The following is an 18,536-nucleotide window of genomic DNA, read 5'->3' as shown; positions in this document are numbered from 1 at the left end:
GGGTCACTATCGACTAGGCTAGGAGGCCGTTTCATTGATAGATTGATAGATCACAATTTGTAATAATAAAAAAATTGAAAAAAATACCAAAACTAAATATTTTCGAAATTAATTTCTTGGGGTTAGATATGAGGATATTGGGTATTACTTGAGGTATATTTTACAAAACATAATTCAACGGTTTCGTATCTGGAGGAGCCCAAACTTGGTATGTTTTGAAAATTATTTTTATTTTAATTGAACGCAAGCGACGGCAATATAATAATGTGATATATTTTTAGAACCGGCTCAAAATGCCCTTTCATTTAATACCACACACGATAGGTTTCTGAACATTTTTATTTTCTTTTTCCATACAAAAAAAAGATGACGTCATAACTCCTTTCCGTTTGTTTTTTTTTTTGGTGCTACGGGTCAAATTGATTCAAATGGCTAAAGATTAATCGTGCCGATTTTCATACCTCTAACACCATTTGCAGCTGATTCCCGAATTTCACGGTGTACCGCTATAACTATAGCATACGTGCGCGCTGTCCGCGGTAGACCTTCAGATATAGCGGATATCTGAAGGCCTACCGCGGACACCGAAGTTAGCAAATTGCGGGCATCTTTCTCTGTCACTCTAATTACGATTGGAGTCAAATGAGAAAGATGCCCGCGATTTGAACTTCGGTTTTCGCGGTTATAGCCCTAGATGCGCCTCTAGTATAATTTCTAGATTCTCCGATTGTATGTTGCCATGGACTTAAATTAAACTAGTGTGAGTATAGTTTGTGTTCGATCGCCCGATTTCGGCACTCGAAAATCGGTGGAAAACGGCGAAATGCTATTTTTTTAAATACGAGCGATAGAAATTTGGAATCGAGTGGTATTGACCACACGTTTTCAATTCTATTAGTAGAATTTAAATGCCTAGTAGTGGAGATATTATTGAACGAAATACACTAAATCGAGCGGTCGAATTTCAAAAATCGGCCCCCGGCCAGATATTATTATATTATGTAATGTTTGTCAAAACATAGAGTACGTTTTGTATGGTGCGATGACTGGTTATTGATCTTTAAAAATTATTTAATTTTTTAATGCGTTACGTTATCTAGCATAAACGATAACACTATTAGGAATTTTCTTCAAGTAGAAAATATGTTGTTAAATTATGTATGTTTTGTATTGAAGTTATTTATTTTAATAAGATAGATAATTGTGAATACGCTACGGATTCTGAGTCCTTCGCTTTGCTCCGAGTGCAATGTTACGTCACAAGAATGTAATGTGTTAGAAATGATTATTGTATGTTTTTTGTAAGTTTTGTTGTGGGTATTTAAAACGTATAGAGGTATATGTGTCGAAAATAGATTACTTTGATTTATTTTAATACCCAGTATGAAAGAGTAAAACAATAACTTACAACATTTTTTACCTACATCATAAAAAAAATTCGAAAACCATGTTCCAAGTAATATAGGTATTATAGGAATACATCTTTATACTGGTAATTTATTAAATATTATAGAACAAAGTATTTATTAAATAGTGATTTTAATACATTATTTATAATTTTATTAACCTTTTTCCACATAGGAAATGCCAAAAAGCTAGTATCAAAGTAAGTCTTCTCAAACCCCCCTTGACCTCTTAGACTCCTAGAGTCTAAAATTTTAAGTACATCCCGATTTAAGCCCCTCTCAAACCAAAATCCTGCATCCTCCACAGAGCCGGATTAAGCATGTCGGGGCATCTACTAGACAGTGCAATGCTCGGGGCCCCCTTAAGATCCTCCATTGTACATTTCGTGTTTTCATAATTTATATCAATGTTCATAACCACTTCTAGCTGGTTTGTTAGTGCACGACACCTTGCATTTTGAGACTATGCGCTGAAACTGGGCACAGTTGATTCTTAGCTGGTCTTGAGCAGATACAGACCGGGAGCCGCCGAGAGCTACCTCTCATTTAGTGGGGGGAGGGGGGAAGTTTGATGCTGCCGCGCTTCACTTGGAGCAACATTTCTCTAAAACTATACCTATTAGGGCATGTGATATATAATTTTCGGATAAATTAAGGACGAGGAATCTATTTTTAGATCAAAAACAATGCACTTTCTAACAAAAAAAAAAGCATAAAGTAGAAAAGACTAAAAAACCTAATTATATTTTTTTTGTAATTACCAATTTTTTCTAAAAGTGTTGCAGGAATCTGAAAACAAAAAATATAGTCGTAAAGTTACACTTATTACGTTTAAAAAAATATATAGTTTATTATACCAATCTGTTGATAAATGGGAGATAAAAAATAATATTAAGCGTGGGTCAGAGTGATCTCAATGCAAAATATTATTAAGGTGGGAAAGTTACTTATAATTTTTTGTTCTACAATCGTTTTTTTTTTTAGTTTTTCGTAAATAACTCGTAAACGGTAGCCCACAGCAACGTACGCAGCAATTAAATATTAATCCTAACGAAAAAGTTTGAATGACCTTTTTTGTTGGAAATTTTATGTAAATTATTCATGTAATAAAACATTTTTTGCTATTGGCCATCGTTTACGAGTTATTCATGAATGACTAAAAAAGGGGACCTTAGAATTTATTTTCACCCTTCAATATTTTTTTAAATATTGATCCTAGCGAAAAAAAGCAGCACTTATAAGAAATCTGAAACAGATTATTTACGTAAAAGATATTTTTTTGCTGTGGATTTATTTACGGAAAACTAAAAAAAATAAGCGATTGTTGAACAAATTATAAGTAACCTTCCCACTTTCATATGAGATCACTCTGACCCACGCATAATATTATTTTTTGTTTCCCGTTTTTCAACAGATTTGTATAATAAACTATATATTTTTTTAAACGTAATAAGTGTAGCTTTACGACTATATTTTTTGTTTTCAGATTCCTGCAACACTTAAAAAAAATTGGTAATTACAAAAAATTAAAAATTAGGTTTTTTAGTCTTTTCTACTTTATGCTTTGTTTTTGTTAGAAAGTGCATTGTTTTTGTTCTAAAATAGATTCCTCATTCTTAATTTATCCGAAAATGATATATCACATGCCCTAATAGGTATAGTTTTAGAGAAATGTTGCTCCAAGTGAAGCGCGGCAGCGTCGAACTTCCCCCCTCCCCCCCACTAAATGAGAGGTGGCTCTCGATGTCTCCCGGTCTGTATCTGCTCATGACCAGCTAAGAACCAACTGTGCCAAGTTTCAGCGCATAGTCTCAAAGTGCAAGGTCCCCATACAACGGTGTGCAGTGCACTAACAAATCAGCTTTCATAAAGAATAAAAAAACACGTCATTCCAAAAATAATTAACTAGCTTTAAATTAAATTAATCAACCTCAATGAAACATGAAACTTAAAAACAAAACATAGTACCTAACTTCAATTATTGACATAAAACGTCACATAGAAACCACCATGACACCACACCTTAAAACATAATTTTACACATCCAACCATTCATCTCATACATACATATAATCACGCCTATTCCCTTTTAATACAAAATAAAACATATAAATAAATGTGCATTGTACTTTGTGAGCCATGGGCGACAAACCGAAACCGAAGATCACGAAAATACCTCCGCTCTACCAATTCCTTTTCGGAGGATCAGCCGGGTGAGTCCGAGTTGCTTATTAAATTATAGTTGTGCACAGTGGTGGATTTGCCCTAAGGCCAAGTAGGCCCGAGCGGCAAGTTTTTTGGGGGCGGCAAATTGTGACAAAAAATTCGATGATGGGTGCTGAGAAAGGGGCGGCTACAGGGCCAGGGGCGTAGGGCGGCAAAGACTGCAAAAATTCACAGGAAAAATCATTGAACTATTATTAACTATGTATAGAACCGGCAGAGAGAACCAGTATTTTGCGCCATGAGTTGTTGCTGGCCGACCGTATGGAAGCGGAGCGTCATCTCGCTGTTCAGAATTGCCCAGAAGGAAATAACGAGTGTGTATCAGAAAAGGGCAATCAGTGAGGAAGTGCAAGTCCTCTGCTTTCATGATGCAGTTCTTTTTTTAAATACCATATCGGTGGCAAACAAGCATACGGCCCGCCTGATGGTAAGCAGCCACCGTAGCCTATGGACGCCTGCAACTCCAGAGGTGTTACATGCGCGTTTTGTTTTACGTTTCCAGCGTGAACTTGCACATGCTACTAGCGCAAGTGGCTTGCGCTGTAACTGTCTCCATCTGTGTGCACCACAACAACCATGTTCAAGTGAAAATATCATCTGTGAATATGTAAACACTCACTTTACCTAGGTACCTTTACATGATACGATCTCATACCAGCCACGATGTTACAGCATGATGGCAATTTGCATCGTCCAGCCCATGGATCTGCTGAAGACCAGAATGCAGCTGCTGGGGCCTGCCGGCAAGGACTACACCATGGTTAAGATGGCCAAAGAGGTGAGGTTCAAATCTGATCAAATGGTAATTGATTATTTGCCTCTCTCGATCTCACGAATAAATGATATTATTACTATTTATTATACTCTGGCAAACCCACTTTGTCACTAGAAAAAGGCGCGAAACTCAAATTTTCCTTGAAGTACACGCTTCGTGCCTACAATTTTTAAATTAGTCGCTTTTTAACAAGCTTTTATTAGGTCGGCCTGTATGTAACTAACTATGTAATGGAATCTAAGGTAACTAATTTAACCATCTTCCAAGGATCGTAGCGTCATGAAAATTGGCAGCTGTATGTAGTTCTGATGACAATACAAGAATATGGTACTGTCGAACTGATCTGATGATGGAGACAGGAGGTGGCCATAGGAACTTTGTGATGAAACAACGCAACCTAATTGTGTCTGTCGTAAGAAAAGTACAGTCAGCGATAAAAGCTTGTACCAAAAATGTCATTTTTGCCAAAAACTTATTTCTACTGACGGAAATGGCTTGCCAACTTGCCAAGCCATAATATTGTAATCTAGCATCTACAAGCCTTGGCTTAGATATTAAGCTTAGGTACTATATAGGTCTGGGCTGGCCATGTCTCAGGATATACGGACAAAAGATGGACTAAAATTGTGACTGAATGGACAGGACCACCAGGAAAAAGATATCGTGGAAGACCACAAAAGCGCTGGTCAGACGACATAGTTCAAATAGTTGAAAAAACGGGAAAAAGTTGGATGAAACTAGCTACAGACAGAGAGCAATGGAAGGGACTCGAGGAGGCTTTTGCCCAATGGGCTTGTGCACAAATCACGCGAGGTTCGATAGGGGGAGGGGGGTTCACGAAAAAATCACGATAGATCACGTTGGGGGAGGGGGGTATAATGAAACCTCACGTGTATTTTTCTACAGTGAACGAAACTAAGAAAAAAAACCTACCACATGAGTAGATTCTTTTTCTCGGTTTCGTTAAACATAAATCTTCACTCTGCACTTCAAAATAGCGAGTCTATTTAACGAAAATAGAAAAATAAACAAGATTTTCTATTAGTGTCCGACGGAAACATGTTTTTTGGCTCTAGTTTCGGCCGAAACCGAAACCGAAACTTTTGTAGACTTGTTAAAATCGTTGAAAAAATGTCATAAAACCGCTTTTACACACATATTATGGGGCTGTCAACACCCGATGTCCTTGAAATTGATGTTACTTAAGCAGTTTTCTAAGAAAATTATTAGAGTTAGACCATGATAACTCTGCAACGATTTTGATAACACATGCAGTGCAAGTGTTACTTTAAACGTCAAAACTTCTATGAAATTATGACGTATAAATAACATTTGCACTAGTAGCACTGCATATGCTATCAAAATCATTGCAGAATTTTCATGGTCTAACTCTATTCATTCACCAGTCAAGCTAACATGTAGATACAGGGTCAACCAAAAAACCAACCAAAAACGCGAGCGTAGCGAGCGCGAAATTTTTTGTTAACAATATCGCAAGGCCGGGTACCGATCTACACCTGGGCCTAAAAGTCCGAAGTGCCCCAGTGAGGCGAACTTTCATGCGATATATATATATATATATTATATATATATATATATATATCTTAAAATTAGGTCGAATGAAAAAAAAATGAAAAAATACACGTGAGGTTGTGTGCGGGCAGGGGGGTAGCCATAAACCTCACCAAATATCACCAAGGGGGAGGGGGGGTCAAAAAGTAGCCGAAAACACCTCGCGTGATTTGTGCACAACCCCAATAGGGATCAATGAAATTAATTAATATGGGTCTGGGTCGATTTATGTAAATAAGATTGGTCCCAACATGTTTATTTTATACGATGATACTAACTCGGATCTTATCTTCCTTCAAAGGTAATCGCTAAAGAGGGTATTTTTGGACTGTACAGCGGGATATCAGCCGCGCTGTTCCGACAGGCCACGTACACTACCGGACGCCTCGGCAGCTTCAACGCTATCACCGATATATACACCAAGTTAGTCCTACTAAATATCACGTGTTTTTAGGGTTCCGTACCCAAAGGGTAAAACGGGACCCTATTACTAAGACTCCGCTGTCCGTCCGTCTGTCACCAGGCTGTATCTCACGAACCGTGATAGCTAGACAGTTGAAATTTTCACAGATGATGTATTTCTGTTGCCGCTATAACAACATATACTAAAAACAGAATAAAATAAAGATTTAAGTGGGGCTCCCATACAACAAACGTGATTTTTGACCGAAGTTAAGCAACGTCGGGCGGGGTCAGTACTTGGATGGGTGACCGTTTTTTTTGCCGTTTTTTGCATTATGTTACGGAACCCTTCGTGCGCGAGTCCGACTCGCACTTGCCCGGTTTTTATTAAGTCTGGGCTATAACCGCGAAAATCGAAGTTCGCAAATTGCGGGCACCTTTCTCTGTCACTCTTATTAAGATTCATTGGAGTAAAAGAGAAAAATACCCGCAATTTACGAATTTCGGTTTTCGCGGTAGCCCCCCTAATCTCCTAGCCGCTGAGGAAAGAGAGACCTTCAGCCATAAAGCTCGTGGTTCCAGTTTTTAAGTTCCGAGGGCCTGGCCAAGATGCCAATCGTTTGAGCCGTAGCGAACGAAGCGGTCATCTCTCTCTTAACTCTTCCATATCCCTAATAGCATTTTCTTGTAGGGATTTGGTTGGGCCTTTGTTTACGTATTAGTTGGGCAACCGTTATATTTGGCCGTACGATTTGCTGGAGGGCCCTCGACAAAGGCCCTCCCGAAGATTCCCAACAGAGAGCCATAAGAGTAATTTTTTCGTTGGGCCTATTTAAATAAATCATACAATTATTCAACGGTGGTGGTTTTGGTTGGGCCGTGGTTGGGCCTATACACATTTGTTTGATGGTTGGTTAATTGTTACATTTGGCCGTACGATTTGCTGGAGGGCCCTCGACAAAGGCCCTCCTGAAGATTCCCAACAGAGGGCCATTAGAGTAATTTTTTCGTTGGGCCTATTTAAATAAATCATACAATTATTCAACGGTTGTGGTTTTGGTTGGGCCGTGGTTGGGCCTATACACATTTGTTTGATGGTTGGTTAATTGTTACATTTGGCCGTATGGCTTGCTGTAGGGCCAACTGCAAAAAAATAAAAAAGGGAAATTTTTTCGTTGTGCTTCTGTTTGCAAATTCAACAATTACCCAACGGCAAGTCAGGTAGGTCGGTAGGTAGTCGTGCACCAGGTTGGAGACCCAACACAGCTTGTCCCACAAAGGGCCAACATTGTAACTTTAACGTTGGGCCTTGTGTAGGATTCTTACAATACTACCATAGGTAAATAGTTGTGTAATTTATAGTGGGCCTACAGTCTAATTATGTAATGGGCATTTGTTTACGAGTCCTACAGTTACCCTACGTTAGGTAAGTGGTTGTGTAATACGACGTTGGGCCTTTGCTGATAAATATTACAATTACACTACTGTAGGCATTGGTTGTATACCCACATGAAGGTCCTAGGCAGCAGTTGTTGTTAATCTTCTCTGTATCGTTCCAATTTTAGTATATGTACTGCCGAAGCAAGTACACTTACTATACACTCTAATTTGTATATATGTCGCAGTCGGATCGTATAATCCGCCGTATTACATTACGGCTAGCCGTTTTCAAAAACAGGGGCGTTTTGAAATGCGGCGGTTTAACGATTAGCCGGATTGAATGCGGCTGAATGAGAATCCGCCGGAATGTATTCGGCGCCATACGTTCTTCAACACGGCTAGCCGTAATGTAATACAGCGAGTCATTAGCCGCCGCTTTGACAGTTTTTAGTTCCCATTTTTAACACCCGTGGCGCTGCCTGACAAACGCTGGGGTGTCCATCAAATCTGGAGTTCGTCGGACTGTTTCTTTTCAAAAAACATTTCTTTCGCAACTTAACTAGACGGAGCCCCGCTTCGCGGGGCTCCTATTTCTGAGCGGTTTGCCCTTCGGGCATCTGAAGCTACCTAACGAACCTAACCTACCTACCTATTGATTTAGTGAGACGTCCGTGAAAACATTACACTTTGGGGAAAAAAGCGTAGGTAGGTAAGTAGGTTAGGTTCGTTAGGTAGCTTCAGATGCCCGAAGGGCAAACCGCCCAGAAATAGGAGCCCCGCTTGCGGGGCTCCGTCTATTTAAGTTGTGAAGGAAATGTTTTGGAAAAGAAACACATGTAGTGCGGTGGGACCATGGTAAAAATAAATTATATTGCAAACATTGTCAAACTCCGGTTACGTAGGCGACCGAAAGAACTGGTCACTCTACAATCTAAAATAGTAGTACGATGCGGCTAAACGTTAGCCGCCTTATTGAAGAACGTATCGCAATGACAATCCGGCTAATCGTCGAACCGCCGCATTTCAAAACGCCCCTGTTTTTGATAACGGCTAGCCGTAATGTAATACGGCGGATTATACGATCTGACTACGACATATATACTAACAGCACTTCAAAACTTCGTAAGCGAGATTTATGTTTTTTGAGATTTAAATTGAGAAAATGTTGGTAAAATACAATTTTTTAAATTAATGTATAAATTTTATAGTTATAGCTATTAGATTTATAAGTTACTTTTAAAAAATATTATGATTATATCCGGAATAATCGAGAAAATAACTATAACTTCGATGTTTGGAGACAGTAACGCCATCTAGTGACGCCACAAGCAAAGTTCCACAGCCAATGTTGGTAAATGCGACATTTGTCGTCATTGGGCCATCGGATGATATCGTTGATTAGCCAACGTTACCAAAATACACAAAGGCCCATTGTTGGGCATCAATGCTACAGCCAATGTTGGTAAATGCGACATTTGTCATCATTGGGCCATCGGATGATATCGTTGATTAGCCAACGTTACCAAAATATACAAATGCCCATTGTTGGGCATCAGTGCCACAGCCAATGTTGGTAAATGCGATATTTGTCATCATTGGGCCATCGGATGATATCGTTGATTAGCCAACGTTACCAAAATACACAAAGGCCAGTTGATGGGCATCAGTGCCACAGCCAATGTTGGTAAATGCGGTATTTGTCTCCATTGGGCCAACGAATGTTATCGTTGTTTAGCGAACGGTAGCAAAATACACAAAGGCCCATTGTTGGGCATCCGTGCCACAACCAAAGTTGGTAAATGCGGTATTTGTCACCATTGGGCCAACGAATGTTATCGTTGTTTAGCGAACGGTAGCAAAATACACAAAGGCCCATTGTTGGGCATACGTGCCACAGCCAATGTTGGTAAATGCGGTATTTGTCACCATTGGGCCAACGAATGTTATCGTTGTTTAGCGAACGGTAGCAAAAACACAAAGGCCCATTGTTGGGCATCACTGCCACTGCCAATGTTGGTAAATGCGATATATGTCATCATTGGGCCAACTAATATTATCGTTGTTTAGCCAACGTTACCAAAATACACAAAGGCCAGTTGTTGGGCATCAGTGCCACAGCCAATGTTGGTAAATGCGGTATTTGTCTCCATTGGGCCAACGAATGTTATCGTTGTTTAGCGAACGGTAGCAAAATACACAAAGGCCCATTGTTGGGCATCCGTGCCACAGCCAATGTTGGTAAATGCGGTATTTGTCACCATTGGGCCAACGAATGTTATCGTTGTTTAGCGAACGGTAGCAAAATACACAAAGGCCCATTGTTGGGCATACGTGCCACTGCCAATGTTGGTAAATGCGATATATGCCATCATTGGGCCAACGAATATTATCGTTGTTTAGCCAACGGTACCAAAATACACAAAGGCCCATTGTTAGGCATCTGTGCCACAGCGAATGTTGGTAAATGCGATGGTGGGCCAATACAAATTTTAATGTTGGCTACGGAACGAACCTCATCCCAACGTTTTCCCTACCGTTGGCACCGTGGGCCCCAACGAAAATGCTACTAGGGATTAGTGCGACAGAAGAAGAAAGAAGAGGAATTTCCTCCCGCGGACGCTCCGGCTGTGGAATGAGCTCCCCTCCGAGGTTTTCCAGAGGGCCTACAGTATGGGGTTCTTCATAAAAGGAGTGTACAGGTTTTTAAAAGGTCGGCAACGCTCATGTAACACCTCTGGAGTTGCAGGCGTCCATAGGCTACGGTGACTGCTTACCATCAGGCGGGCCGTATGGTTGTTTTCCACCGATGTAGTATCAAAAAAAAGTGCGAAAGAGAGACATTGGTGTATCGTGCGCTACGGCGCAAACGATTGGCATCTTGACTAGGCGCCCTGATATGACTAGTAACCTACCGGCCCCTCAAAGTGTCAAAACAGCATAGGAAAGAGTGGTCCTGTGACAAAACTTGTGTTAGAGTCTGTGCGGAAAGAGAAGAGTCCTGAAATGTATGGGGCCCAATACATTTCACGACTCTTCTCTTTCCGAACCTCAGAGGATATAACGAAACGGAGACACCTTGTCTGTAATTTTCGGTACAAAACAGTCTGCCGATTTTTGCGGGGGAGGGGCACGTCAAATGTATACGTAACGTAAAAATAGCCATGTCAGATAAATGTCAGTCCATACAATGTGTATGACCATTGGCCGCCTATTTTCGACAGATTTGAACGCCAATTAAATGCTACTCCGATTGGATATATCCTTTCGTTCCGAACAGACTTTAGTTGTGTTTCGACCTTAACCCCTACAACCCTCATACGCACCTGCATTAATTAATGTAATATGATTATAATACGGATTAATGGACTTCCAGAGAAAAGAAACATAAAGCAACAGCAGCTATCTTTTAACATAACAGCTTGGCCAATAATGCTTTCATATTAATTCTAAAGAGAGATTTTTTGCGGGTTCGATAATTAGGTATATGTTTTTTGATAATGTGTTCAGTATAATTGGCTTTCCTATCCCCAGATCATACGGGACGCCAAACTTCGCCATGAAGATGCTGATTGGGATGACCGCGGGCGGCATCGGGGCGCTCGTGGGCAACCCAGCCGAAGTCGCGCTTGTAAGGATGACCGCTGACGGCCGCCTGCCTCCCGAGAAGCGAAGGAACTATGCTCATGTGTTTAATGCGCTTGGCAGGTAATTATACCATCATCATCATAATTTAAGAGCATGGCTCTTGTCGGTGGAGTATGCGCCAGTTTTAATTTATTTATTTATTCATAATACACTAAAATACATTTTATAAATTACATTAACTTCGCGGGCCTCGGCCAGGTCCTTTAGGTCCCTGTAAGACACTTGCTTTAGCTTTTAGTTGCTGTGTATGGCTAGCTCGTGGCTCTTCCCCTCCTCGCTTCGATCTTGCCTTCTATTACGGTTTTGAAGAAAGTACTGGATGACATTTCGCTTATTCGGACCTCGTGTTCCAACTATATTTTATCGACTGTCATAGGCTTCTATTAACATAGGAGTTGGCTGTGTTGGGAATCTGAATTGTGGACCTAGAATAAGACGGTAGCATCCCCGTGGCCAGGGCCGTCAAAACTATGCTGGGGCCCCTGGGCACATAAGAATTTGGGCCCCATTTGGAAAGTAAAGAAAGCTAATTAAACCAACATTTTTTTATTATGATCTTCTATTTATTATGGGTAATCAAATATACTGGTTACTGTCTGTCCTTCGGGGCCCCCTGAGGATGGGGGCCCTGGGCACGGCCCCGTGTGCCCTTATGGTAAAGACGGTACTGCCCGTGGCCTCCATATACCAATGCAGTATTATTGTGTCATGGTCTGAATATTTTTCTGGCTTGTTTAACTATTGACAAAGAAGGTCGCTTTGTTGTGTGAAGGAAAACATCGCAAGGAGCATGACTAAGAAATCCTAAAGTCTATGTAGGTCTGTTAAACACTAACTCGATCTACTAGTGGGGTAAAATAACGTTGTCAACAGAATGGTCAGCGAGGAAGGCGCAGGCACGTTGCTCCGAGGTGCCTCAGCCACCGTCTCCCGCGCAGCGGTCGTCAACGGCGCACAACTAGGCTCCTACGCTCAAGCCCGAGAGATGCTCCTACCCATGATGGGGAACACTATGTTCCTTCACTTTACTGCGTCTATGATAGCTGGCCTTGTCACCTCTGCTGCATCACTACCGCTTGACAAGATTAAAACGAAGTAAGTACCTACTACAAGTACTACATTTTACCAAATCTTGTAAAACTCCCGCGCAGTTACCGCGTGAAATTATAGGCTCCTAGCTCCTAATCCTAAGTACTTACGCTCGGGCCAGAGAAATGCTTCTACTATGATGGAAGACAGGGGCACTATGTTCCTTCTCTTTACTGTCGTTTCTCTGCTTCGTTTTAACCATGACGTGGGGCAACCCACGTCATGGTTAAAACGAAGTGAGTCAATTCAGTCATCACTTTAGCTTGATCCATAATGCATGTCTCGGCCTTGCCCGGCCTATAAGTATAGTCTTCTTTCTTTTCTTTAATCATTTACGGAATTTGGGCCGAGTTGTTAAATGATGACAAATCAAACAGATTTTCAAAGAAAAATGTATTATTTCAGAGTGCAAATGGCGGCAAAAGGAGGCGACCAAAAAGGCATGGTCGGCGTAATATTCGAGGTGCTAAAGAAGGAGGGTATCCTAGGGTTTTGGAGCGGGTTCCTGCCCACCTACCTCAAGATAGGACCCCACACTGTCTTCACTTTCATATTCCTGGAGCAGATAAACGCTGCCTATTTAAGGGCCGTCAATGCGTAACTTTTGGACGCCAACAACATCTTATTGCGTAGACATCAAACGTTTGTTCTATCGGCTTAGACCGTTAAGGATGACTCACGCTAGAATCGTCCGGGTCCGGGCCGAGGCGTCAGACACTTTTTCTACAGAAAGCGTCACGCGATCACCGATCTCCCGTCATAGAAAACCAAGTATCGGGCGTCTCGGCCCCAACCCGGACCGTTCTAGCGGGAGTCATCCTTTAAAGTACCTAGTTGTTGGTAATTACACAGCTCCAAGAACGCAGTATGGCGTACGCTTTAATGTAACCTTCAAATCTTCATAATTTTAAGGTTAGTTTAATACTTAATGTGCATGTTGTTGGCATGTGAGCGACGTTTTTGTGACGTATAGGGTTTTAACTCCTTACTGCATGTAAAAAATATTTGTTTAAATTTGAACTTTAATAGCTGTCAATAGAGTTGAATATCATATCACCCATTATATGCCTTCGTAAGCGGTAAAGGGTTAATAGGTCGTGATCAGCCGGCGCTCTGGGGGCACAAGGTGATTACTGGTGGACGCCAATGAAAAAATTAAATAATATAAGGGAATGTACAAATATAAAGAATTCCAGAACATTTTGGTGGGCGTTAACGATGGCCACCTTAATCGGTGGACGCCAATGGAAAAATTAAATAATATAAGGGAATGTACAAATATAAAGGAAGTTCCAGAACATTTCGGTTGGCATTAACGATGGTCATGTTAATCAAATCCTTCGAACAAGGCACATTCCCTACGATATTAAAAAAATCTGTTGTCAAACCAATATTTAAAAAAGGTAACAAGTCGGAATTAGGAAATTACCGTCCTATTACATTAATCCCAGTCGTGGCAAAAATTTATGAACGTGCCATGTACAACAGAATCGAACGTTTCTTAGACAAATTTAACATCTTAAAGGACGAGCAAAACGGTTTTCGGAAAAAAAAGTCTACAACATTAGCGTGCTTTAAGTTAAATAACTTAATTACGGACTGTATAGACAAAGGCATTCCAGTTGGGGAATAACTTTTGGATATGTCCAAAGCTTTTGATACCGTCTGTCACCGCCGACTTTTAGACAAACTCCAACGCTATGGAATTAGAGGACCCGCATATTCCTGGATTCAAAGTTACTTGTCTGAAAGAAAGCAGTGTACTCAAATTGAGAGGGTTCAAAACAATAAGCTGAAATCGTACAAGTCCCAGTATAAAGTTAATACATACGGAGTGCCACAAGGCAGTATTTTAGGCCCGTTATTGTTTTTAATATATATCAATGACTTACCTGAATGTATCCGACATGATTGCGTCCTATTTGCTGACGATACCACGATATTAATCAAAGGTACCAATACAGACTCATATGAACGCGAGGTAAATACTGCATTGAACGATGTCATCGATTGGCTTAGCGAAAATCATTTAAAGCTTAGCAAAACAAAATTTATCCAGTTTAGATCATACAAAGCAGCGCCACAGACAATAAAAAAAAATTTACATGACAACATCGAAATAGAAGAAGTAGAAGACTCTGTATTCTTAGGCATAACTTTAGACACTCACTGTAACTGGAAACGACATGTAGAAAATGTATGTAAGAAAGTTAATAAATTTATATATGTATTATGGAGACTCAAAGAAACGGTTTCGCAAAAAACAGCTTTTGTAACATAGCATGCTTATATCGAGTCCATTTTTAGATATGGGATCCTCTTATGGGGAAACTCAGTTGAAATAGAACGTGCATCTGTAGCCCAAAGAAAGTGCATTAAAACTATTTGTGGTAAAGGTCGCAGAGAATCGTGCCGACTTGATTTTGCAAAGCATAACTTATTAACACTGACAAGCCTATACATTTACGAAGCAGCTGTCTTTGTGAAGAAGAATCTAGAACTCTTCCCGCCATTTAATAATATAAATAATAGACCTCTTCGACAATACCAAATGACACTACCGCCCTCTATAACCTTAAAATAAGAAAAAAAGGCGCATATCACATGTGTATACAAATTTTTAACAAAATTCCTGCAAACATAAAGACGCTACCATTTAACGAGTTTACATTTAAATTGAAAAATATATTGTGTAATGCAAGTTTTTATAACATTGATGAATATTTTAATTATAAATTCTAACTATTACTTACTTCATTGTGACATGTAAACGTTTGATACTATAAATTCTAATTTTTACTTCATTGTGACATGTAAACTTTTGACATCATAAATCCTAATGTAATTATAAATTCTAACTATTACTTAATTATGACATGTAAACTTTGACATTATAAATTCTAATTCTTACCTAATTTTGACATGTAAACTTTTGACATTATAAATTTTAATTTTTACTTCATTTTAACATGTAATCTTTTTACAATGGTAAGTAAGACAATTAGATTTAACTATAATAGATTGATGAACTTATGCGCTGAATTTGAATGACTAACTGACTGTAGAACTTGATGTTTGTATTTAATAATTTAAATTTTGATAATATTTTAGTAAACGCGACATTTTTGTAACGTATTTTCCTTTGACATGCATGAACTATGTCAATACAAATAATCTTCACATGCCATAAGGCCGAACATATCATGGGTCAATATGTACACTTAATAATATCTACTGTACCATATGTTCTCGTGAATAAACTTTCATTTCATTTCATTTCATTTCATCCTTTTCCAGGCTTTCATAATAAGGTTTACGAATTCACAGTTAAGTTCTTCTAATAGTCACAGTGGACAATGGTGCCTATAGGACCATATTCAGGATATACTCGTGTCCTCTAGCCGCCCACACGTCAAAATTAAAATTCACAATCCAATGGAATGGGAGGACCTTTTTATAGGTCTCTGGGCGGCTACAGGATATAGTTTTCTTTTTTATATTAAGTTTAATTTTAAAATTATTTATTTTATAGAAATTTTAAAATTATTTGTAAATATCTTTTTTATGGTTTTTAGACAAAATATAGAGATAACTCTATGAAATAAATAAAAATCTTGTTTCCACAACAAACTTTATTTAATTTACAATGCTCCATAGACATTTTACCTTTTGGACGCCAATATATCACGTATAATCGTTATTTTTTGCCAGTTTTGAAAGAAAATTATGTTTTTCTATGGAAGTAACCGTAGGTAGATCAGGGCCGGATTGCATAATAAAATACAAGCTAATACTATTAGTGATTTTACATACAAATTACAAAATCACTAATAGTATTAGCTTGTATTTTAATATCCAATAGGCCCCAGGATAATTTTTCAATGTTTTGACATGGTTTGTGGCGCCAAAAGATAAATATACCTATATAATTATATATAGACGAAGGTTTTATTATAGTACATTTTTACTAAAAAAAACGGGTCACATGACTGACACATATCACTGCCCAATACATACTCGTAATATTCCGCTATTATATATATTTGATACATATATAGTTAATGGGTGAAAATAGTTTATCTTATTCAAGTAACCTTCACCACTAAACGTAGTATAATACCTTAATATGAATATATCACAAAGAAATAAAACATTCGAAAATTATAATAATTCATGGTGTAAAATGGTCTGCGCAAGCAATTTATTAAGTATTTTTATGACATGACAAATATTTTCAAATCATGAAAAAAAAAACAAAGAAAATGTTTACCTTGTCCAAAGATAATGTCTCATTATTTCTTTACTCCATAACATAACTAAATCAAATAATATCATTATGTATTTGCATTTTGCGTAAAGAGCAGTCATTCGTCTCGAGAACACCAAAACAATAACTGTGGAAGAGTAATAAATTAATGATGTGGTGGTCCCATACTGGCTGATACATAACGTTATAATTATAACATACATAGTTTGACAGCCCTGTCAAAACCTGGACAGCATAATAACTAATAAAACGGTTATGTAGCATAATTTCTAAAATCTAATTTCCTAAGTACGAAATTCCTAAAGACAGAACATCGAAAATGAAAACGTCTAATGTACGAAATTCCTAAAGATGCATGATCCGATCCGATGATGCACCAATAAAACACTATGATTAACATACATATTTCATCTTTCGTGCGAATTACGATGTTATGCAACGTTATTTATAACAGCCAGTGTGATAGCACCATAACTAACCTTTTGAACGCCAAGAACTAAAGTCGTTGCTACTAGTCGTGCCCACAGCACCACGGACAACTATAGGTATGGCGGACGCTGTCAAAGTAACCATCACATTTTAGAGCATTGAGATAATAATATATTATTACTATACAATACAATACTCTTTATTGCACGCCTCACATACTCGTAGTTCGTAGTGAGAAGCTATAGAAAAGTACTAATAAAACGTCGTAAGCGCCATAAAATTCATGGCGTTTACGCGTGTAGGTCGCGAGACTCACGCTCCACTTCTATGGTTTGTTGTCAAAACAAAATCGGTATCGTCTTGGGTCGTCCCATTAGTTTTTCGTCAAGTTCTTAAATTAGTCCTATTCTGCTTTCATCACGCATTCTACATTGAAAGCCACCGACGATTGTGACGAATGTAGAATGGGTGACGAAAGCAGAATAGGACTAATTGAAGAACTTGACGAAAAACGAATGGGACGACCCAAGACGATACTACAAAATCAACTCATGGCGCAAAATACTGGTTCCGTGTGCCGGTTCCTTGGCGTTTGAGTTATGTTTGTGTTAATGACATAAAGCGTTCAAATGGTTATATACCTGCCCTTAATTTCTTACAACAAGGTCTGCAAGGTTTTAGGTTTTAGACCTGTACAAATTGACATGATACAACAACAGTGTTTCGTTTCCTACATTCGCACCAACTTTTGTGATTATAATTAGTGTAGAATCATAATTAGGTACATTTTAACTTTGGCATCTCAAGAAATGATAGTTTTTAAGCTAAATAACTCCTCCAGAGCCCCAACAATATTAATTTGGCAAGTAACAAGTGTTAAAAAAGATTTAAAAACACACTTAAAGAATACTTTACGCACTTAACCTTTTCGACGCCGTGTCAAACACAAAAGCTGTCACGCGGACGCCACGTCACCGAAGTGTCAAAACTGAAATTGAACTTTATGCATATGCACGTAGGTCTATGTTGCTCTGTGGTCTGTGACCGATTAATCAATCTTTGGCGTTGAACCTGCGCTGCGGATATATCGGTCATTGGCGTCCAAAAGGTTAAAGAATTGAACTCAAAACGAATTATGCTCCTAAACCCCAAGGTCCTACCTATAGTACTTATTCAGTTCAGTGAAATTGAAATCATATTCGATTGGAACAGAGTTGCTTTTGCTTTGTTTCGTTCAGTTTTCAAACAACGCAAATTCAACTCTATTTCTTATTCTATGGGTTCAAATTTCAGTGGTAAATTTTGGATTTTTCATATGTATGGCTGGACCTTAGGATGTTAAAAT

The 18,536-nt window shown here is 38.9% G+C and overlaps 1 protein-coding gene across 1 annotated transcript; it reads left to right on the top strand.

The window, feature by feature from the left end:
• The first annotated feature begins 3,405 nt into the window (after positions 1-3,405).
• Positions 3,406-18,440, top strand: LOC134797757 (mitochondrial 2-oxoglutarate/malate carrier protein-like). The gene is made up of 6 exons (XM_063770119.1): positions 3,406-3,619; positions 4,305-4,410; positions 6,281-6,402; positions 11,293-11,466; positions 12,280-12,501; positions 12,901-18,440. Exons 1-6 carry the CDS (start codon positions 3,546-3,548, stop codon positions 13,094-13,096), a joined length of 894 nt encoding a protein of 297 aa, XP_063626189.1. The 5' UTR covers positions 3,406-3,545; the 3' UTR covers positions 13,097-18,440.
• Positions 18,441-18,536: the final 96 nt, after the last annotated feature.

Source organism: Cydia splendana, chromosome 15 (assembly GCF_910591565.1).
Source record: "Cydia splendana chromosome 15, ilCydSple1.2, whole genome shotgun sequence".
Taxonomy (NCBI): domain Eukaryota; kingdom Metazoa; phylum Arthropoda; class Insecta; order Lepidoptera; family Tortricidae; genus Cydia; species Cydia splendana.
Note: the sequence above shows the minus strand (reverse complement) of the source record. Positions and strands in the feature narration are given on the sequence as shown.